Raw genomic sequence first — 23969 nt, 5'->3', positions numbered from 1 at the left:
ATATTCTCATTTTGATCTTGACAATAACCCTGTGAGAAAGATGCTATTATCCCCATATGACACATGGGAAAACCAAATCAGAGGTTGTAATTTGTCCAGGGTAATACAGTGTATCCATTATATTTAATGGATAAGTATGTTATTTTCATATATTAAGATATTTATGATTTCCTCTATCTTTTAAATGTCCACTGTTATTCATACAGCAAAAATAAATCTTCAAGAGAAAATGTCAACAAGCACTTATTAAATATTTAGTATGTACTAAGTACTGTGTTCCCCATTACCAGCTTACCCCCAGTGGCTCATATACTATTAAGTGTACCTATCTGTCTGAATGCAAAATGAAGCATATCATGCTTTATTTTCTCCATGAATTTTTCAACAGTATAAGCAATATGTGTCTTCTTTCACAACATGACATTTGGAAATACATATTATATGATAATATATGTACAACTTATATTACCTGCCTTCTTAGGGAGGGGTAAAGGATGGGAGAGATAGAGAACATGTATTACAAAATATCAGAAAATAAATATTTAAAAATTGTATTGACATGTAATCTGGAAAAAATAAAAATTTATTACAAAAAATGAAAATGTTTAAATAAAATTTTAAAAAAAACACCTGTCTTCTACAATAAGCACAGGCAGGTAATATAATTTTATGGTGCTAAGAAAACAATTGGCTTGCTTAGTATTATCTGAAATGCCATAGTTTATGTTACCCTGACCTGAAAGGGCAGAGCAGTGAGGAAACTCTAAATCATGCTGTTTGGCCTATGAAGAGATTCTTACTTACACACAGGGTATATAGAAAAATGAGAATTGTTTTGTTATCAAAATGCTACAAGTAGTAGAGGTGTGACTTTAATCATGACACAATTTCTCCATGTCCCAAGCTCCTCATCTATAAAATGACAGAATTAGTCTTTATCATTATGATCCAATCAGGTCCTAAAATTCTATAATTCCATGAGACAGGTGAAGGGTTTGTCATGAGTGACTAGGATAGTGAAGGGAGATTCGAAATCAGGTTTAAATCATGGTTGACCATTTTCTCTAGCTTTCCCAGGCCTGGAAAAATCTTTCTTCTCATCTCTGCTTATTGCTTTGCCTAACTTCCTTTAAGTCCCAATTTAAAGCCCTACTTCTATAGAAAGCCTTCCTTAATTCCTCTTAATTCCAGTGTCATTCCCAGGAATGATTTTCTATTTATCCTATTGCTAGCTTTGTATGTATTTGTTTGTTTGTTGCCTCCTATGAGTTCCTTGAGGGCAGGGATTATCCCTTGCTTCTTTGTATATCCCCAGTGCCTGGCACACAGCAGGTGCTTAATAAATGTTGACTGAATGGCACAAGAAAAGGTTGAAAGAAATGGTGACATACAGCCTAGAAAAACATGCCTTGAGAAAAACATCACTACCACCCTCAAAAAGAAAAAGAAGAGCTATCATGAAAAAGAGGGAGTTCATTTTCTTTGTAGGCTCAGGGAGAATTTGGACAAATGGGTACAAAACATAGGCAGACAGAGCAGGTGCAACAGTGGAATAGGCTGCTTCATGAAATGGTCACTTTTTTTAAAATTCAATTTTACTTTATTTTTTTCTGAGTTCTCTCTTTTCCATTTCCCCTTCCCCTTCCTGAAAAAGCAAGAAAAATAAAACCCAATTAAGTCAAACAAAACAAATCTTCATGTTGGCCATATCCAAAAAACTGCCTCATTCTGCACTGAAAATGGGCAGCATGTTTCAGCATCAATCCTCTGGAAGTGAGGGTTAGGGGGAGATGTCATTTTGATGATCAGGGTTCCTAATTCTTTCAAAGTTGTATATTTTTATTATTATAGAAATATCATTGTTAATGTAGAACCTGTTTTCCTGGTTCTGCTCACATCACTCTGCATTAATTTATACAAGTCTTCCCAGGATTCTCTGAAGCCATCCCTCCCTTTCAACACTTCTTCTATCACAACAGTATCTTTTTCATGTGCCATAACTTGTTCAGTCATTCCCTAATGGATAGGCAACCCTTCAGTTTTTAATTCTTTGCCACCACAAAAAGAACTGCTATAAATGTTTTTGTACATGTGTCCTTTTCCTCTTTCTTTGATGTCTTTGAAAGTAATGCTCTAGTAGCAAGGTCAAAGGATAAGCAGAGTTTAATAGCTTTTGGGGCAGAGTTCCAAACTGCTTTCCAGAATAACCAGACCAGTTCACAGTTCCACCAATTAAATCTGTTTACCCATAATCCCTCCAGCATTTCTCACTTTTAATATTTTGTCAACTTGCCAATCCAATAATGTAAGGTGGTATCTCAGAGCTGCTTTAACTAGCATTTCTCTAATTATTAGTGATTAAGAGGATTCAAATCATTTTTCCCCTCTGAAAACTGGCATTTGACCATTTATCAGTTGGGGAATAGCTCTTATAAATTTGATTCGGTTCCCAATATATTTAAAAAATTAGAACTTTATAAGAGAAACATTCAGCAAAAAGTTTTTTCCCAATTTACTTGCTTTTATTCTAATTTTAGGTAGATTGGTTTTGTTTGTGTAAAACATTTTAATTTTATATAATCAAAATCCAGCAGCTAAAGGTGGCACAGTGCTGGGTCTGGAGTCAGGAAGACCTGAGTTCTAATCTGGCCTCAGACACTTACTAGGTGTGACCTTGGCCAAGTCAGTTAACTCTGTTGGTCTCTGCTTCCTCAACTGTAAAATAAGCTGAAGAAGGCAATGGCAAACCATTCTAATACCTTTGCCAGGAAAGCCCCAAATGGGGTCACAGAGAGTTGGGTACAACTAGGAAAAAAAACCAACTAAACAACAATCAAAATTCTGAGATGATTAATTTCCTATTCTTGAAGGTCTTCAAGCAAAGGCTAAAGGACCCCTTACTGAGGATGACGGAGAAAAGCTCTATGCATTGACAATGGGTTTAGACTAGATAGTCTCTCAAGTTTGCTTCAACCTTGAGATACTATGATTCTGAAACAGGGATTCCAATTATATGCCATTCTCACAAAGCTTAGGAAAGGAGAGAATTGTTATGAATGTCATATGTAGTACTGAATTACTGAAAAAGAAGCTATCTTGAATAGTGTCAGGGCTAGAGAATTCCACAAAAAACAATAAGGTAACAAAAGATATCACACAGTAGGGTATATGGAAAAGGAGCACTTGACTAAGAGATATGAGTTCTAGGCTGAGCCCCACTATTCTATGCTCCTAAACAAGGTCTGGACCTCCAAAGCACTGTCCCTCGTCACTAAGCTCCGAATCTTCAATACCAACGTAAAGGCCGTCCTCCTATATGGATCAGAAAGCTGGAGAGTGACGAAAGTCAACACCAACAAACTCCAAGTCTTTGTTAACAGATGTCTACGCTACATCTTGAACATCAGATGGCCTGAAAAGATCTCCAATGCTAGTCTCTGGGAAAGAACAATCCAGTATCCCATCAGTCAGGACATAAAGAAACGTAAGTGGAGATGGATAGGACATACGCTACGAAAACCGGAAGACAACGTAGCCAGACAAGCATTGAGCTGGAACCCTACAGGGAGGAGGAAAGTCAGAAGACCAAAACAGACCTGGCGAAGATCTGCCGAAAATGAAACAAAAACAGTCGGAATGACATGGGCCCAGCTGGGGGAAGTTGCCCAGAACAGAGTCCGCTGGCGTGAGATGGTTGCGGCCCTATGCTCCTAAGGAGTCAACAGGAATAATAATAATAATAATAATAATAATAATAATAATAATAATAATAATAAACAAGGTATTTCAACCTGCTGGTCCTCAATTTCTTGTAAAATGAAATTGCTGGGCATATATGGCTGCTCTGAATCTCTTCTACTTCTAAAAGGATTTGTAAAGTCCCCTCCAACTGCAGAATTCCCTGGTTCAATATTAGTTAAAAAACACAAAGAAGCAGTCTTTAAAACAATTGTTTTCCTCCTCAAACAGATTCCTAATGATATTTTTAAAACTTTCTAGGGACTATTCAATGATATAAACAACATTCTTAAAAGTCTTGTTTGTACAATCATAGAAGCAACCAAAGAACCAAATCTGTCAGTATTATTCTATGGCCATGTTGGCGAACCTATGGCACATGCCAGAGTGTGCTGGAGGGGGATGCTCCCTTCTTCTCTCCACTGCACCTGAGGAAATTCCTCACATCAGTTGACCCTCTGCCCAGTAGCCCAATGGGAGAGCTTCCTCCCTCCCCTGTGTCTGGGGTAAGGCAGGGGGTTTCACATGCAGTGTGAAGGTTGCAGTTTGGGGACTCAGTCTCTAAAAGGTTTGCCATCACTATGGCAAGCCACTTTCATCCATCTATACATGTCACAAATACTTTCTACTTGGCAGTTTGCTATGGTCTATATACTGACTTCTTTAGATGCAGGAGCTAGACAAGTCTCCATGTCATTAAAGCAAGACTTGCACTCTATAATACTCCACATCCCCAAAGCAGCACTAGGTTAATGAGTTTTTACTAATGACTCTGCTATCTTCAGCCTTCCCCTTGCACTCAAAAACTAATAGGCACAAATTTCTTTCTATTTTTCTTCTACTAGGTAATTATTCATTAGTGGGTCATTTGGTAAGTTTTATACCTTTTGACCTGCTGTTAGCATTCTATTTAAACTGAGGTCATAGGAGATTAAAGCATTGAAATGCCACAGTGAAGAGCCCTACCTGTGCTTGGGGCCAGAAGTCTAGGCTCAAGTATTTTGATTCTCTGGGAATTCGGGGGCAAGTCATTTCACTTTTATGGACCTGCTTCCTCATTTATAAACTGGCAATGACAAAAAGAACAAACATGTCTACATTGCTGAAGGTTCACAAATATGCTTTAAAATATATTATCTCATGTAATCTTGGGATAGGCTAAAGGGTGCAGTGAGTAGAATGCTGGGCCTAGAGCCAAGAAGATCTGAGTTCAAAATCCAGCCTCAGATACTTAGCAGTTGTATGATCTTTGGCATGTAACTTCACCTCTGTTTGCCTCACTTTCCTCAACTGTGAAATGGGTATAATAACAACAGCACCTACCCATACAGTATTGTTGTGAGCATCAAATGAGATGATATATTTAAAGTACCTAGCACAGTTCTTGGCTATATAAATGATTCTCTTCTTTTTTCTTCTTCATCTTCACAACCACCACAAGAAATAGGTACTATAGGTATTGTTCCCATTTTACAGATGAGAAAACCGAAACGCTGAGAGGTTAAGTTATTTGTTCACAGTCAGTTTTAGGGGCATAATTTGAGATATAAGTGTCTGCTGTAAGATATCAAAAGCAATAATTTGGAAAAATGCTTTGTAATTCTTAAATGGGAAACAATAAAAGTTAGCATCACCTTCATTTTCCAGAGCATGGTACAACACCTTGCATATGACAGTCACTTAACACAAGTTTGAAATGAATTACAGATGAAGAAACTTGAGGATCAGATTAGGTAATGCTTATACAGTTAGATAAATGACAGGGCCTGAATTCAAACCCAAGTCTCTGGCTTCTAGTAAACCACTTTCTCCACTAGCCCAGGCAAAATAGAACATACTAAGGAAGGCACAACAAGAAAGTGAGGGATCCAGGAACCATGATACAAAGAAAGATTGAAAGAGAATCTAGGGACAGTTATTACTGAGATGGAAAAAAAACAAGGGACACGTAATATCTGTCTTCAGATATTTGAAGGGTAATAATGTTAAATAGGAATTATTAAACTTTTGGCTTCAGAGGACATAATTAAGATTAATGGGTTTAACAGCTGGAGCCAGATAGACAAAAGATTTCAAGGCAAAGGACAATCTAAATAGGGAATAACTTCTAGCTTGTCACTGAAAAAGTTCAAGCAAAGGCTGAAGATATACTTGTTTTGTTTTTAATTTTCTTATTTTTAATTCTGAATTTAATGAACACCAAATAGAATGGGCATCTGCACATAGATAAAGGAACAACAAAGGAAAATTGTACATAAAACCACAAGTCTATTGTTACATACAGCTTAAACTACAGCTTGCAAAGCTGCTGGATGACCATTTCAGAGATAGTGTAGAATATACTACTACCAAAAAAGCCCAACAACAAGAGACAAAAAGAGAAATTCCATTCAAAATAACTGTAGACAATGTAAAATACATAGGAATTTACATGCCAAGATAAAACCAGGAACTATATGATCACAATTAGAGATGCTCTAGAAGAGCATTCTTACTTTGGGAGAAGGTTGTATATCTAAAGTTCTCTCTCTTTACCCAAATAAAAAAGAGCTTACCCCTTGGCTTCCTTGAAATTTGATCGATGGCCTCAAAGCAACAGATTCCTACAGGAATGAGGGAGAGATATGCATTAGTAAAAGCATGTTGAAATTTTAAGATTGATTAATGTTTCATCAGGAATGATACAATTTTAGAGAGATTCAATCTGATTTTTAAAAACTTTAACATTATAATTATACCTTGAATTCTGGCTGCAAGACCTATATGTTAAGAAAACTGTGGAGGTTTTTTAGTTGTTTGTTTTTTTATCACTTGGAATATACTTGCCTTGGCCAAATCATGTTGTTCTCTGGGCCTCGGTTCCTTTATTTACAATAAGGAGGCTGAACTAGCTAAGTAAGTTGTTTCCAACTCTAACGTTCTAGTTAACTTTCTAGATTAGTCAAGTTTTGATGAAAATTTAGAATTCTTTTTAAAAAAAAGACTATTTCAACAAGTTGTTTAAGCAACCCAATAAGATTCTGAATTTGCATAACACTTGCTATGAGGTAACCATGATGACTCATTATCCAAGTACCAATTTTTCTTCTGAATCACAAATAATTATGTGATATATGGCAGAAGGTAATATTGAATCTTTTTATCTAACAAGAGGGGAATTAAATCACTACTCTAGTATTTTTTGTTTATAGACATGACAATATGATTAATTCTGGAAAACATCAAAATGCCTGCTGACAACTATCTACCCTGCTAACTAAATCATGGATTATTGATATTTAGAATAGCTCCCTATTTCTGTGGCGCATTACAGTTTACAAAAGACTTCCTTACAACCCACTGAAATAGGTAGTATAGATATTGGCACCTTCCAGATAATGAAACTGAGGCCTGGAAAAAGGAAGTGATTTACTGAGGGTATAGAATATCACTGGCCACTGGCTAGTGGGCAATACAAGACTTGAGTCTAGATCAGGGGTCAACAACGTATGGCTCTTTCTGCAGGAGCCATAAAGTCAATTTATTTTCAGGTGCTGTTACAGGAGAGAGCACTGTGAGCACTCTACGGCTCTCACGAAATTACATTTTAAAAAATGTGGCGTTTGTGGCTCTCACGGTCAAAAAGATCGCCAACCCCTGCTCTAGATCATAAGAGATTTCAAGCTAGAAAGGGATCCTGAAGTTTTGGGGTTCACGCCTTTTATTTACTCTACCATTTCAAGGACAGATAAAATTTTCTTGACTAAGCCCAGAATTCTTAACACCCTACCACCCTCTGCAGAACTTCAAGCTCTATCAAATCAATTTAATAATCCTTACTGAGCACCAATAGTAAACAAAGTACTGTGCTATAGACTGGCAAAAATAAAAAATTAAGACATAACCCCTCCTTTGCCATCTATGAGTAACATGATCCATGCAAAGATAACTAATACCAATTCATAGCTAAATGTAACTTTTTGAGCAAAACTAAGCACTACATGAAGTATCAGATGCTCAAGACAGCCGTCATGAAGAAGATGACATTTCCTTTGGGCAAAAAATGGGGAAAGGATTTGACAAGGGAAGAGAGGGAGGAAGAACATTTTAGGGACCACAGAGCAAGTAAGTAAAACAACAACAACACCAAAAAGTCACTGTAGGAGAAAAGTATATGGTGCATTTGGGAGGGCTGGAGTGGTCTGGTTTACCCAGTTGTATTATTTTACTTATATTGTCTTCAGCATGAAGACAGTAACCGGAAAAACAGCAAGGTTAGGGACAAAATTATAGCAGCAGCAGTCAAGTCCTAAGCAAACAGCAGTCAAAAGGAAGAGCTAGGCTGACAGTGGAGAGTGGGGGAAGCTGAGTCAGGTCTTCAAATAAAGTATAAATATCCCTTCCACATTGCAAGGGTTAGGAGAAGCATCTCATAATCTGGAAAATCTATGCAGAAACTTTTGGCCCTCCCTTCATACCAGAGTTAAGAAGTTTTAATTCTCTTTCTTTTATGGGTGTTTATAATACCTTATATGTACTTATGAGTTATTAAACTTTTAGATACTCTATATTTCTAATTGGCTTTTGTGTTTTTTTCCAAACTTTAACTTTTTGCTTATTTTAACTTTAAAAATAGTGTATATTTATGATATAAAAAGTTAAAATAAGCAAAAAGTTAAAGTTTGGAAAAAAACACAAAAGCCAATTAGAAATATAGAGTATCTAAAAGTTTAATAACTTTAAAAATAGTGTATATTTATGATATAAAAAGTTAAAATATGTTGATATCATATAATACTATACATATATTTTATGCATTTCTGAGTTTTAAAACTTTTTTGTGTCATCTGCTCACCTTTACTTATCTATAGCTTCTGCAAAACTCCACAAAAATTCCCATTTAATTTCTTAGGCCAACCCATGATATATCAAAACTATAATGGGGAAAGTGGAGATATGAAAGGAATACCTGTAATAAAGTCTTGCTCTTAGGCCACTGCTCCAACATCAGGCACACCCAAATTCAAGTACGATTACATAAAAACTATAGCACTCCACTAGCTTTTTTAAAGTCTCATGTTCCCTACAGAGCTCTGTACCTTGGGCATTCCTCAATAAAGACAAGTGTACTGCCAATGCCAGTTACAGATCAAGAGGTTAAACCTATGTAGCTTTGACAGACCACCACTCCCATGAAAGAAAAATTTGTTTTGACAAAAAATAGTCAAGTAGCATGGTATACTGGAAAGGATAATGGGCTTAAGGTCAAAACTAATTACGGCGGGGGCGGGGGGGGGGGGGGGGGGCAGCTGGGTGGCTCAGTGGATTGAGAACCAGGCCTAGAGATGGGAGGTCCTAGGTTCAAATCTGGTCTCAGACCCTTCCCACCTGTGTGACCCTGGGCAAGTCACTTGACCCTAATGCCTACCCTTACTACTCTTCTGCCTTGGAGCCAATACACAGTATTGACTCCAAGACAGAAGGTAAGGGTTTAAAAAATAAAAACTAATAATGGCATATCACAGAAGCCCCTATTAGAAGGAATTATAGAGATGATCTAAAAGCAATTCCCCTCAGTAAATCTGTCACCAAATATTTATGAAGCACTTAGTATGCTCCAGGCACTGTGATAAGTGAAAGTGATTCAAAGAAAAGCAAAAATGGTCCCTTCTCCCAAGGAGCCCACATTCTGGTGGGGGAAACAACATGTCAACAAATGTACAAACAATTTATATAAAGGGTAAATTGGAAGTAATCGACAGAGAGAAGCACTTGCAATAAGTGGAACTGGCAAAGACTTCTTATAAAAAGGGGAATTTTGGCTGACAGTTGAAGGAAGCCAGGGAAGTCAGGAAGTAGAGACAAGGAGGGAGAATATTCTAAATCAGGAGCAGCCAGAGCAAATGCAAAGAGTGAGGACACAGTGTCTTGTTCATTTTACAGAAAAGGGAAGTAAACTAACTCAAAGTTGCACAATGTTTAAGCAGGATGGTATAATGGAAAAAGCCCCAAGTCTGCATTGGAATCTCAACGCTGCTACTTACTACATGTGAAATCTTGGGCAATTCACAACATCTCTGAGTCTCACTTTTCTCTAATGTAAAATGACTGGTTTAGATTACATGCTCTCGTAAGTACTTTCTACTGCTAAATCCCATGAACCCTGGTTCCTTGATGTCAAAGCTGAGCCTTATTTTATCTCTGAGTCTTGGTTTTCTCATATAGAAAATGGGGACAATAATATTTTCAATGCCTATCTAACCCATGTAGTTAGGGGAAAAGCTTTTTGTAAACCATAATGGACTGAAATGTCAGTTTTTTCAGGAAAAGAAAAGTGACTTGGGAAAGTGGAAATGTGACAGGAAATATAATAAAAATAAAAAGCAGAAAGGAGATAGAAGACAGAAGTTGGGATCAGCAGGGCAAGAGTAAAAATGAAATAACCAATGAAGAATTCTAGTATAGCTTCAGAGGGGAGCCTTTCAGACTGAGTGGCCCAGAAGGCCATCAGCTTTCAAAAGAATAGGGAAGGCATTCTTCTACTAGACACTAGACAAACACTAGGACTTGGGGGGAGGGGGGTTTGGGCTCATTGTATACCTGGTTACTCTAAAAGAAGCCAAGGTCAGAGAACAAAAAAAATCAAAAGGTGAGTTTTTAGTCCTCTCTGTCATTGTGGACTCTACTAGACAAGGATTCAAGAAGTCTAAATTCTAGTCTCAGCTTTCTGAATCTCTTTTTCAATTCTGAGTAAATCAAATCATTCATTTTCTCATTAGTAAAATAGGGGGTAGGGGTGGAGAATAGGGACAAAGGGAGATGCTAAGGTGCAATTAAATTCTAACTTTCTAGGAGTCTAGAATTCCTTTCTACTAATGTCACTTCAGAGACTCTAAAATATTCATTTCAAACATAGGTTACACTCAATACAAGGTTCTCAATGTCCTAGTTCCTTTTAGGAATTTCAAATGAGGAATTACAGATAAGTGGTGTAAAAGGGTGTCTTCAGAGAAATATATATATCATAAAAAAGAAGACTGTTTGGTACCATAGGGGAGGATAACCTCTGGAGAGTCCATTTGTCTTACTAGTATCTCTACACAATGTAAAAGATAACATGAGGAAAATGACTTTGTTGGACTTTTTTTTAAAACCCTTACCTTCTGTCTTAGAATCAATACTATATATTGAGTATTGATTCTAAAGAATAAGAGCAATAAGATTTAGGCAATGGAGGCTAAGTGATTTGCACAGGGTCACACAGCTGGAAAGTGTCTGAAGCCAGATTTAATTTGGCCCAAGATCTTCTGTCTCTGAGTCTGGCTCTTAATCTACTGAGCCACCTACCTTCCTCTTTTCTGTCAAATTTTAAGAGAGGACATGGACAACAGTTGTCCAGGATGGACAAATATGGATAGTGTTGTGCTCAGCATTGCTGGAAGAATAGTAACAGTAACGATAGCTGTAAAGATCTGATATATTTCCAAGGCAGTGGAAAGATACAAAGACAAAGGAAATAGGTCCTACCCTCCTGAAGCTTAAATTCTATTGAAGGAAATAACTGGTACAACAAATAAGTAAATAGAAAATAATGGGGGCTAGGCCTTGGGGCTGAGTTAGGAAACATCTTGCATAGGAGGTCATCAAAGAGACCATGGAGAGGAGGGGGTACATTCAAAGAACAAGAGGCAGCTTTTACAGAAGTATAGAAATGGAAAATAGAATGGTCTGTGTGAAGAATAGTGAGTAGAGCAGTTTGAGGGGACAACAGTCCATGAATTCCTTGCTGTTTCTTGTTAAAAGATTTCTCCTATGCGTGGGGTAGTAGTGGGGTATAGAATAGAGGCATTGTTACTACTTTAATTACAGACCCTTTGGGGTAACCTATGTGAAGAGATGGTCCAAAATTAGATTTGAGAATGACTTCAGATGCCATAGCAGTGTTTTTATTTTATCCTGGTGTCAAGTGGCGGCAGCCTTTGGAGCTTTTGTCTCTCTGCCCTACCCCCACTGGAGCTCTCTGAGCAATGAAATGACGCTGGTTTTACCTGTCCTTTGGAAATGTTATTTACTCGGATGTACAGGGGGGAGGGGGAGGACTAGCAAGGATACCAGTTAATCTGTTGCAGTATTCAAAGCCTGAAGCGATGAGGGATTGGCTTAAGCTGCTGAGTTTTATAATATTAATAACAAAAAAAAACTAGCATTTATAAAGTACTCACTATGTGCCAGGCACTGTACTAAGTGCTTTAGAAATATTATTTCATTTGATACCCACAATAATTCTGTAAGATATAACTATTATTAATTAAGGAAACTAAGGCAAACATATGACTTGCCCAAAGTCACAGATAGCACCACATTTGAACTCGGGTCTTCCTGACTCAGCCCTAGCACTGTATCCACTGCACCACTTAACAATGTATTCCAGAAATGTTGTTGAAGGTAGAATTGGATGAGACTTGTCAACTTGTTGGAATAGGAGGTGAAGAGTGAAAAAAGTAAAAAGATGTATGTATACTCAGAGGAAATAAAGATGAGTGACTGCAAATTTGATGGTATACCAGAAAAAAACCAGGAAGAGTTGGGGGAGGGGGGAAGAAATAAGGAGTCTGTCTTGAATGTGTTAAATAAGAGCTACTTATAGAGCATTCAATTTGGGACAGAAGCTCAGGAGAGAGAACGGAACTGGAAACACAGTTTTAGAAGTCATCTTTATCAAAATTATTAACTTCCTCACAAAATTTAATTTACATTTTATCTTCTTAAAAAAAAACCTCACCTTCTGTATTGTACTAAGTATTGGTTCCAAAGCAGAAGAGCACTAAGGGCTAGGCAATGGGGGTTAAGTGACTTGCCCAGGATCACAAAAGTAGGACATGTCTGAGGCCAGAAGCTCTGTCTCCAGGCATGGCCTTCTATCCACTGAGCTACCTCGTTGACCCCACTGTACAATAATCTTCACTTCTACTTAGAATCCTTAGCTTTCTTCAAGGCTATTAAATCACTTCTATTATCAATAGTTTTTATACATGACAAAATTATTAGTTTTGGGAAAATATCAAAGTTCTTGCTGACACTTGCTGACACTCTGCTTAACTAAATCATGAGTTATTGGTATTTATAGTTCTGCTTCCAATTTCTGTCTTTATAAATGCCTGGCAAAATGCAGGTGTTTAATAAATATTTTTAATTAATTTGTTATATTAAAGTTCCCAGATATTTGTCTCCCTCCCTCTTCTCTTCACACTAGAGAAGGCATCATTTGATTAAAAAGATATATGAATATATGAAGCTGTCTTCCTTATTTCTATTAAACAGTTCTTTCTCTCGAAACACACACAAGTTATTTTTCAAACAGTATTTCAGGTACTCTGTGTGTGTGTGTGTGTGTGTGCACATGCACACACGTAATATTCTCTTACTCATTTCATGTAGGTCTTTCCATTTTTTTAAAAAATTGACCTGTTCATCTTTTCTTATGGTGCAGTAGTATGCCACAACTTGGTCATCCATTCCCCAAATGATTGGTATCTCTTCAATTTTCAGTTTTTTGCCACAACAAAGAAAACTTCTATAAATACTTTAGAACATATAGGTTATTTTTCCTTTTTCCTTGATCATCTTGAGGAAACAAGATAGTAACTACCTAGGCATAATTCCAGATGGCTCTCCAAAATGCTTGGATCATTTCACAATTCCATCAACAGTATACATAGGACTTTAAAAATACTATAATCGTAACATGTAATGTTCAAAAGGTGCTTGTGACTGAAATTCTGCTATAATAAAGAGGGAAGATTTCAAGAAAATTGGACTAATGTATTTGTTAAAGTAATCAAGAGAAAATCATAAGAAATATATGGATATGAGGAACTCAGAGAAGCAAGGGAAAACTCATATGATGTGATATGGAGTGGCATAATTAGAATCAGGAAAACAATATATACAAGTGTTGTGTAAATGAAAACAATAATGAAAGCTTAGCCAAATTCAAGTTTGATAAGCTTTGATCTGAGAGAATAGATAAAAAAAATCATATCTGTCTTCCTTCTGTAGAAAGGAGATAGAGAACAGCTGTATAATTTTGTATCCACTGTCAGATTCAACAGTGCTGATGGGTTTTCATGATTGGGAAGGATGGAGTGAGATTCAAAGTGGAAATGAAATTTAGAAGGCTGGATGGTTAAATGTAAATAGTGGAATGAGCAATTTGGAAAGCCAGACTTTGGGACATACACTGGAGGGAGGGAGAGGGAAAGAAATTTTAAGGTAGTATTCCTGTTCATTTAATAGCTGAGGAAATTGAGGCCCAGAAAGGATAACTAGTTAGCTCCTGAAGATTGCACAAATAGCTAGTATATAGAAGATCAGACTAGAACTACAAGTCTCCTCATTCCCAAAGGAGAACTCATTCCACCAGTGATGGACAAACTTTTTAAAGAGGGGGCCAAAGGAAAGGAGGAAATGCTCATCTGTCAGTGTCAGTGTGAGTGTGTCTGTCTGTCTGTCTGTCTGTCTGTCTGTCTCTGTCTCTGTCTCTCTCTCTCTCCCTCCCTTCCTTCCTTCTTTTTTTTAAACCCTTACCTTCCGTCTTGGAATCAATACTGTGATACTGTGTATTGGCTCTAAGGCAGAAGAGTGGTAAGGATAGGCAATGGGGGTCAAGTGACTTGCCCAGGGTCACACAGCTGGGAAATGTCTGAGGTCAAATTTGAACCTAGGACCTCCCATCTCTAGGCCTGGCTCTCCATCCACTGAGCTACCCAGCTGCTTCCTGTCAGTCTGTTTCTTAAGGCAACTCTTTCAAAGTTTCATTGTATTGTATCCTACTCATTGTATTAGTCAGATTAAGAATAATGTCCTGCAGCCAGATAGAACATTTTAGGGGACTGCATCTGACCCACAGGCTGTAGTTTGCTCATCACTGCGTGAAACCATAGAAGTGCTTTTTGTAATCTAAGCTTACTCTATAAATGTAACTTTATTATTGTTAAACTTTCTTTAAGCCAATGAGAACTTAAATATATTCTGGAACTTGAATAATTTTTATCTTGGGATAAATAAGGGGGAGTGTTGATCAGAATAAAATTATTGTTCAAAATCAAAGTTTGGTTGTTTACTCAATCCAAGTAATCAAAAGGCTAATGTGTTATGGTGGGAAAAGCAATGGATTTGGAGTGAGAAGACTTGAATTCAAATCCCAACTCAATGTAGTAATTAAGGCAAGTTTAGGCAAATCTCTGGATTTCATTTTCCTCATCTTAAAATCTGAGAATAAACTAGACAACCTCAAGTATCTTCCAAACTATTATTCCACGAAACAGTCATATTCTGGGTTGTGTTAGTATTAACTATAAAGGGAAATGAAAGAATTAAATCAGCCCACTAAAGTTACACCTTACCTATTTTGAGTACTCTCATCTGGTAGCATTCATTAACCAGAAAATAATGAAAACCTGTAAGAAGTCACTTGATGGTGGTTTGTTCAGATACAGAAATTCATGAACAGGGCAGCTGGGTAGCTCAGTGGATTGAGAGTCAGGCCTGGAGATGGGAGGTCCTAGTGTTCAAATCTGGCCTCAGACACTCCCCAGCTGTGTGACCTTGGGCAAGTCACTTGACCCCCATTGCCTACCCTTACCACTCTTCCACCTATAAGTCAATACACAGAAGTTAAGGGTTTAAAAAAAAAAAAAAGAAATTCATATACACTTCCTACTAAGGTCACAAAGAGGCTTCAATCTATGTAGCTCTTTTAAAGTACTTCAATAATCAAATGTTCACAGTAGGTAAACTAACCTGCTGAACTCAGACATTCATTTTAGCAACAGAGCAACATGTACAATCACACATGCACATTTAATGATCCCCTATATCAGGTGAGAAGTACATCTTCTGAAATAACAAAATCAGGGTCCTTAAACAGATATATTTTTAATCTAGGCTGCCCACATTAATTCAAAAGTAACTTTTTAAAAATCTGGGATAGATAGAAAGCAACAGAGATCCCTTGTAATTTTTTAAAACTCTTGATAGCAATTAAAATAATTTTACAAGAGAACTCTTTTTAGTCCCCACTCTTCAAAAACCTTCTCTGTAGCACTGGGCAAGAAATCAATGAGCTGCATGTATTGCATATGTAACCCTCTAAGAGTTGTAACATCAGCTGGATGTGGGAAAAAGAGGAGTGAAGACTTAGCAGTGGTCTTGGCAAGGGCACATTTTAGCTTTCTGAATCTTGGTTTTTTCTATAATTCTCATACACTACCTACTTAAAAAGGGACTGTGTAGATCAAATACATGTGACCATAAAATACTACAATGGATTTGCTTTACTCTGGAAGGACAGGGTAAGAGAAATGTGATATAAAAATTAAAGATATCAATAAAACTGATTTTCAAAAAGAAATTACTTATTCCAAACTTCTTATTTTAAAGATAAAGAAACTATGCTTTTATCTACACAAAGTCAAATTATTTATCAAATCACTGTTTGTTAAAACATACTCCTTAGGTATATGATCTTTCCTATAATCCCATATGTAGTTTTAGAGCATGACTTTAGACCCCAAAGTTTCATAATTTAAAACAGAAGCACAATACATTCCCCCTCCCTATATCCCAATTCTCCTACAGGCACAAGCACAGAAAGAGAAATCTTTTTTTTTTAATTATTTTTCCCCCAATTACATGTAAAAACAATTTTAATTTTTTTAAAATCTTGAGTTCTTAATTCTTTCCTTCCCTCTCTCCTTCTAAAAAATCTTAACTAAAAAAAAAAAAAAACAAAAATAAAAAACAACCAGGGAAAGGAGTTCACCCAAAACTACTTGCTCCTCTGTAACCAAACCACCCTGGGACTGCCACCTGACAGGATTCCACATAGCCTAGCCCACAAGTCTGAGATACATTGGCTTTCCTCTCTATACTGAATTACTCTCCCATAAAGCCAGGCTCTATGTCAGAGACAAATGGGTGCATCAAGCAAGATCACTTTTCCCCAGAGTACCATACCATGACATACCATACATATTGCTCATAAGAAGGCTTGCCAGTATCTGGCCGGCGTGTCAGCATGTCCTGTGAACAGAATGCATCCTTCCAGAGAAATATCCCCTGGAGACAATAATCATCTCTTGAGAGTACTTGAGAGAAAAATGATTGGGCTGTCTCAAATTTGACTTTGTAAGCCAAAAGGAGTTAAGAATACAAGTTCCTAAAATTAAAGCATATAAAACGTTTCCCAAAAAGCCTTATGTGAATTGAGCATTAAATTTTAAAATCTCAATTAATTTGACTAACATGTCACATATCTGCATTTGTCTCTAGCAAGAGAACTTGGATAAAGAAGGTTGGAAAGAAACAACAGTTAGTAAACCATTTAGTCAAGTGTTCTAATTCTAGTGCCCACTGTGCCAATAACTAATATCATTTGACTTTGGACAAATTACCTTGCTTTTTTAGGTAGGCCTTAGTTTCCTCTTCTATAAAACATACTCAATTCTTTAAGCCTTAGTTTCTTTATCATTAAAACGGGAATAACTACCTATAACAGTTAACTTACAGGGCAGTGGTGAGATCACGCAAAGCACCTTTAAACCCTACAAACAAGTAAGACTGTGCCTATCATGAATACCTGTCCCTGGAAACCGACAAAAATGAAAAGAACCCCTGCCCTCAAGGAGGCAAATTTTACCTGGGAGGGACAAAAAGGAACATGTAAGACATACAAAATACATACAAGGTGATATGGGGGAGAGGGCATAGAGTATTAACAACTAGGGAGACAGGGAGTAAAAAAGGCAGATCATGTATATGGTAGCACTTGAGCTGAACTTTGGTAACATAAGGGAATTTGAGAGTGGAAGGGAAAAGAATTGGCATTTATATAGAACTTACTATGTGCCAGGCACTTTACAAATATTATCTCATTTGATCCTCACAAAGGTAGAGGTAAGTGAGAGATAGGTGCCATTATTGTCCCCATTTTACAGCTAAGGAAACTGAGGCAAACAGAAGTTGAGTAAGGCTTGCCAAATACTTGCTTATTGCTAAGTATCTGAAGTCACATTTGAAAAACAAGTCTTCCAGACCTAGTGCACTTTCTACTGTACCACCTAGATGTATCCTAGAAGTGAGGAAGTAATGGATTAGAGGTCTAGAGGACAGCCCCAGTCACAAAGAAATAGGAGATAGAACACCAGCTATGAGAAACAACACAAAAGAAGGTGTGATACCAGAAGATAGGCTGGACCAGGTTGAGAAAAGCTAATCTTTGATCCTAGAGGTAATAAGCAACCACTGGAGTCGGATCTCCCTATTTTACAGAAAAGAACCTAAGGCTAAACCATTAGGCAATATGGCCTGTGTTTAATGGGCAGTTAAAAAGTCCTCTGACTCCAAAGCCAGGGCTCCTTCGGCTGCACCAAACAACTCTCTCTACTAAACCAGCAGATTAAGGGAAATGGGGACATGCTATCGACTCCGTTGACCCAAATTTAAATAAATCTTATGACAATCATCTTATACTACTCTAGTTGAGAAAAATGGAGAGGTCAGGGTTAGCCCAGATGGATTCAGAACTAGTTGGATGGCTACACTGAAAGAATAGCTGAGATACTTCAAGGCAATAGAGCAAGATGCCTTTGGTGGAGTATCCCAGGGATCTGTATATGGCCCTCTCTACCATCTGGAGAAATGTCTTGAATGAAGGCACAGAAGCTGCTCTCTTTTAAAAGAAAAAAGGATAGGATAGACAAAAAGCATCCTGAAAGGTTAGGGCATTGGTCTGAATGGACTAAGATGAAATCCAATGGGGATAAATGTAAAGTCTTACACTTGAATGTAAAAATCAACTTCACTAGTATAAGAGAGTGGAGGCATGAATAGACAGTAGCTATTCTGAAAAAGATACAAATATTTCAGTGGCCTACGAGTTCAACACAGAGTTAGCAGTGTGATATGGTTTTGGACATGAGCTATAAGAAAGCAACCATAAGCTCCCAAGAATAGGAAGAGACAATACAGAATATACTGTGTAAACTCTGCCATTATTAGACCTCATCTAGAATAATGGATTCAGTTCTCAGCACAATTGTTTGAGAAGGACATTGAAAATATGAAGAGTTCCAAGACGGTAAAAGTCCCTGACATCATGTCACATCAGAATGGGTTGAAGAACTGAGGTTGTTTAGCTTAAAGAACACTCAGGAAAGATTATAATAATTGTTTTCAAGTATTTGAAAGGCTCTCAGGTGGAGAAGGAATTAAGACTTGTTTAGCTTGGTCACAAAGGGTGGAACCAGGAGCAATGGGTATTGCAAAGAGGTCAATTTAGGCTTGACATTAGGGAAAATTTCCTAACAATTAGAAATATTCAAGAATGGAAAGAGCTGCTTTGTGAAAGGTAGTAGGATTTTTCTCTTTGGAAATTCCTTCCAACTGTTCAGGAGAGCCTAGTACTAAAAATATAGATCTGGGAGTCATCTGAATAGAGAGGATAATTGGATTCATGTGAACTAAAGAGAGAATGTAGAATACAAAAAGAAAAGCACTCAGGACAGTTGAAAATGTGACACCAGGGAAGATTAAGTGGCTTGCTGAGGTATTAAACTAGAGGCCAAGAGGTGTTAAATTTGAACACAGGTTCTTTAACTCCAAAGCCAATGCTTTCTACTATACCATATTGTCTCTTCTAACTTTGAAAAGGGAAGTTTTAGCTATGGGATGAGCTTGGAAGCCAGGTACTGGGACAAAGATAAAGGGAGAGAGGATGAGAAAAAGAAGATATGAAAGAGGGGAGGAGAAAATGTGTGACTTTGGCCAAGTCATTTGATCCCCATTGCCTAGCCTTACCAGTCTTCTGCTTTGAACCAATACACAGTATTTTACTGTATAGAAAGTAAGGATTTAAAAAAAAAAAAAAAAAAAGTCTGGTATAGGAGGCAAAAAAAAAATACTGAAGAAAATAACACCTTAAAAAACAGAATAGGTCAGTGGTAAAAAAGACACTAAAATCCACTGAAGAGAAGAACTCAAAATTGAACACATGGAAAAAGTGGCACAAAAGCTCACTGAAGAAAATAATTCTTTAAAAAGTAAAATTGGGCAAGCAGAAGCTAATAACTCCATGAGACATCAAAAAAAAAAAAAAAAAAGCAAATGATCTATTTTACCAGTCACGTATGAAGTGAGGTCTTCAGCTATAACAGTGGAAGGGAGGAGTGGTATGGTGATGTTTTAGGAATTTTAAATTCTGGAATAGGGATGGGATAAATACAAAATTTCAGAGATTATTATTATGAGAAAAATAAGGACAGCACTAAAACTACAAAAGACCAAACAATAAATAAGTTCAGCCATCAATCCTGAAGGCAAAGAAAGGAAGTGGGGTTGTAAAAGTCAATTCTGTCATGGAAATCTATCCAATCAATGTTCCCACTCTTAGGACCTTATTTAATAATCTAGTCCAATTCTTTCATTCATCATCTTTCATTTAGATGAGGAAATGGAGATCTTAAAAGACCTGCCCCAGGTCATCTAGCCAGTCTAAAGGCAGAAATGGAATTAGAACCCAGTGATATAGGTTAAGATCCAAGTTCTTTCTATTTCTCTTTTATCTATGCCTAGAAATTTAAAAGTTCTTCTTACTCTTGTATGTAGGTCCCCACCCATGATGAAATAGGTGTAATACTTACATCATCAGTGTGGTATGAATTTAATTAAAGCTTAGAGAGAGCTTACAAATAAAAGATGCTTATGTGTCAAGTGGAAAGGATGTAAGGGAAAAAAGAAAACTCCCACAAAGACCCAGCTACTCCACAGGTGAGATCAACCACCAAGACAAATGAAAGGGACCTCCAACATCCATAATAATACTCATACCACGTGCCTTCAAGGCAGCTGAAGTGAGAAAACCTTAAAAAAAACACACCTTTGTAAACCTTAAAGCAACATAAAGATAAGAATTATTTAAAGCATAGTACATAGAATATTAGAACTGAAAAAGATCTCAAAAAAACAATTAGTGCAAATCTCTTTGTTTTAACTACCAGAATCACAAGTACATAGAATCATACATTTAGGACTGGAAGGAAACCTTAAGGCCATCTAGTCCAACTGCTTCATTTTAAAGATGAAGAAAGTGAGGCTAAAATGATTTGTCCTGGGTCATACAGCCAGCAAGTATGAGGGGTTAGTTTGGAATACTGTCTTCCTAACATCAAGCCTTAAGATCTACCCACAGGACCAAATGCATCAAATCTTCTGGACAGATTTCCCCAACTCTTTGCCTTCATATGCCCTTTAGCCAGATTAGTGTTTCAATTAGCATGGATAGCCTGATTTCCCTGAGGAGATTCAAGGAAAAGTATCCTTTTTTTATAAACCAGAAATCCTCACACCATTTCTGTGGATGGGCTAGAAAAGCCTACTGGCCACGGGGGTCAAAAAAGAATTATGATTTGTGATGAGAGCCAAGGAAGGGCCAGCACTGAGGAAATGAAACCTTTCTTCCTATTAACACTTTTATGCCACAAAAGATGTCATTACTGACAGCTGTGTAAATGGAATTAACTCTAGCCGATTCATAGTCAAAACCCTACTCAACTTAGGCATATGTAATCCTCACCTCCCTTAATGGGGAGGGGGGACGAGTTACCCACACGTGACAATAAGTAACAAATCAAGAACAAGGGTCTGCCCTTTGGGCAGTCCAAAATCAGTGTAGAGAGTGCCATTTATCAACTTGAATTAGAGGTGGACCCACGGGAAGTGATGAAAGACACTATAGTATGTTGATTACTTCCTGTGGAGGGAGTTCCCCCTTTGAATTTGGTGCTGAAAGACCTCCCTTGAGACCTCAGGCAGCTTCTACTCTGTATTGTCATGTGGGTAAGTTAGGCTGACTTCCTTGGCCTACCTAGGCCACTTCCAAACTCTGCCTTAAGTAGGCACTAGCCTATCTGGTTGCTAGGCCTTGTGGCTTACAGCCTAATTTATTTAGCCTTTTAACCTTCTCTTCCCCAGGCCTGGACTAGCCTCTCCCTTATTCTTTATTCCTATACCTTTACCTTCCTAATTGTAAATAAACAGCCTTAACTGGATGCTGACTTGGGTCTGATTTAATTACGGAATCAATCTGAATTGTTGATTCCTGGCGGCCACATTTTAAATTCATATCTATAAAATACCTAAAATCTCCCTCTTACACAGCTCCAGAAAATATCAAAGAGGTGTTCTTAATATAAACATTATTACTTTGATGCTATGTATAGAATCTATCAACAATAACTTTAAAATCAATATGTATTTATAGAAAAGACAAACTTTGAATATGTGGGAAGCATTTGATTAAATCAAACATTCTGCATAACTTCAAGCATGTTCTACTCTATACTAAACACAATGATTGCTTTTAAATGTATATATATCCATGTGTATGTGTATGTATCCCACTAAAGTCTAATTCTCACACTGCTACTAGTTAAAATCCTACCAGTCTTTTAAGGCCTAGTTCAAATGCCACCTCCCCCATGAAGAAAAAAAGGCAGCATGGTAAATAGAAATAGTCCTGGATTTGAAGTCAGAAAGATCTGAGTTCAAATCTTGCCTCAAACACTAATTGTGTGGCCCAAAGAGTGTTGCTTAACCTCTCTCAACCTTAGTCTCCTCGTCTATAAAATAGATAATAATATCAACTACTTCTCAGGGTTGTTGTGAGGATCAACTGGAAACACATGTAAAATGCTTTGCAAATCTTAAAGTATTAAAGATGCTTTAAGGATGCTTTCTTTTTGTTGTTCAGTTGTTTTGATCATGTCCAACTCTTTGTGACCCCATTTGGGGTTTTCTTGGCAAAGATCTTGAGTGATTTGCCATTTCCTTCTACATCTTATTTTACAGTCAAGGAAATTGAAGCAAACTAGGTTAAATGATTTGCCTGGGAGTCACACTAAGTGATTTGCCCAGGATCACATAGCTAGTAAGTGTCTGGGGCAGGAACTGAACTCTTTTTTTTTTTTTTTTTTTAACCCTTACCTTTCGTCTTAGAATACTAAGTATTGGTTTTAAGGCAGAAGAGCAGTAAGGGCCTAAGCAATAGGGGATAAGTGACTTGCCCAGCGTCACAAAGCTAGGACATTCCTGAGGCCAGATTTGAAACTAGGACCTCCCATTTCTAGGCCTGGCTCTCAATCCACAGAGCCATCTAGATGATATTCCCCGGGAATTGAATTCTTGACTCCAGGTGCAGAGCTTCATCTACTGTACCACCTAGCTGCCTTGGAAGAAATGCTAGCTATTATTCTTTTATAGCCCTCTAGTTAAAACTTCCCCAGATTTCATATATCATTTTGTTTTAATCTTTTTACATCCTTAGTCTCTACTCTGAAGAGCAATTGTTTGCCTATTCCTATCTCTCTTTTTGACAGTAAGAATGAAGTCTTAGTTATGTCTTGCACAGCAACAGACCTTGCACATTAAAGTGTTTCATAAATAAATGCTGACTTCTAACTCATCTGGTTTGAAGAAATCTTAAGCTATTTCTCTCCTGAATGATTGGGTATATTATGTCACCACTGGATTCATATTCTAAAGAAGGTTAAAGCACAGTTATTCTTAGAACACAGAATGTCAGAGCTTACAGAAGGCACATCAAAGATGGGAGGGGCCTGAAAAGATGAAATATTATAAGATTTAAAAATGACTTTTGACATCATCTAGCTCTCCTTGTGGGCAAAACTATATAAAAGATGCTTAATAAATGTTTATTTTGATCTACTCCGCCTCCTGTTTTATTTATTTTTCCGTTTCCCTCTTTTAGATCAGGAAACAGGCCTCATAGGACATGATTGACCCAAGTACATCCACCAAAGAACATGAAAAAGCTAGACAGCAGGGGCAGCTGGGTAGCTCAGTGGAGTGAGAGTCAGACCTAGAGACAGGAGGTCCTAGGTTCAAACCCGGCCTCAGCCACTTCCCAGCTGTGTGACCCTGGGCAAGTCACTTGACCCCCATTGCCCACCCTTACCACTCTTCCACCTATGAGACAATACACCGAAAGTTAAGGGTTTAAAAAAACAACAACAACAACAACAACAAAAAAAAAAAAAAAAAAAAAAAAAAAAAAGCTAGACAGCAACAATTTCAACAGGGACTAATGGGTTATTATAATTGACTTTAAAATTAATGAAACTAACCCCAACTTTTTGAGAAAGCAAGTGCAGAAAAGGAGGAAGAAAAGTTTTGAG

At 37.3% G+C, this 23969-nt stretch overlaps 1 protein-coding gene across 1 annotated transcript in view; it reads right to left on the bottom strand.

The window, feature by feature from the left end:
• Positions 1-23969, bottom strand: part of ELL (elongation factor for RNA polymerase II) — a 150716-nt gene that overhangs the window by 66096 nt on the left and 60651 nt on the right. Inside the window, exon 2 of the mRNA XM_044672320.1 lies at positions 6294-6341. Within this exon, the coding sequence (XP_044528255.1) occupies positions 6294-6341 (48 nt within the window). The remainder of the gene's footprint in view (positions 1-6293; positions 6342-23969) is intronic.

Source organism: Gracilinanus agilis, chromosome 1 (assembly GCF_016433145.1).
Source record: "Gracilinanus agilis isolate LMUSP501 chromosome 1, AgileGrace, whole genome shotgun sequence".
Taxonomy (NCBI): Eukaryota; Metazoa; Chordata; class Mammalia; order Didelphimorphia; family Didelphidae; genus Gracilinanus; species Gracilinanus agilis.
The sequence above is the reverse complement of the archived record's forward strand: the minus strand, read 5'-3'. Positions and strand labels throughout refer to the sequence as shown.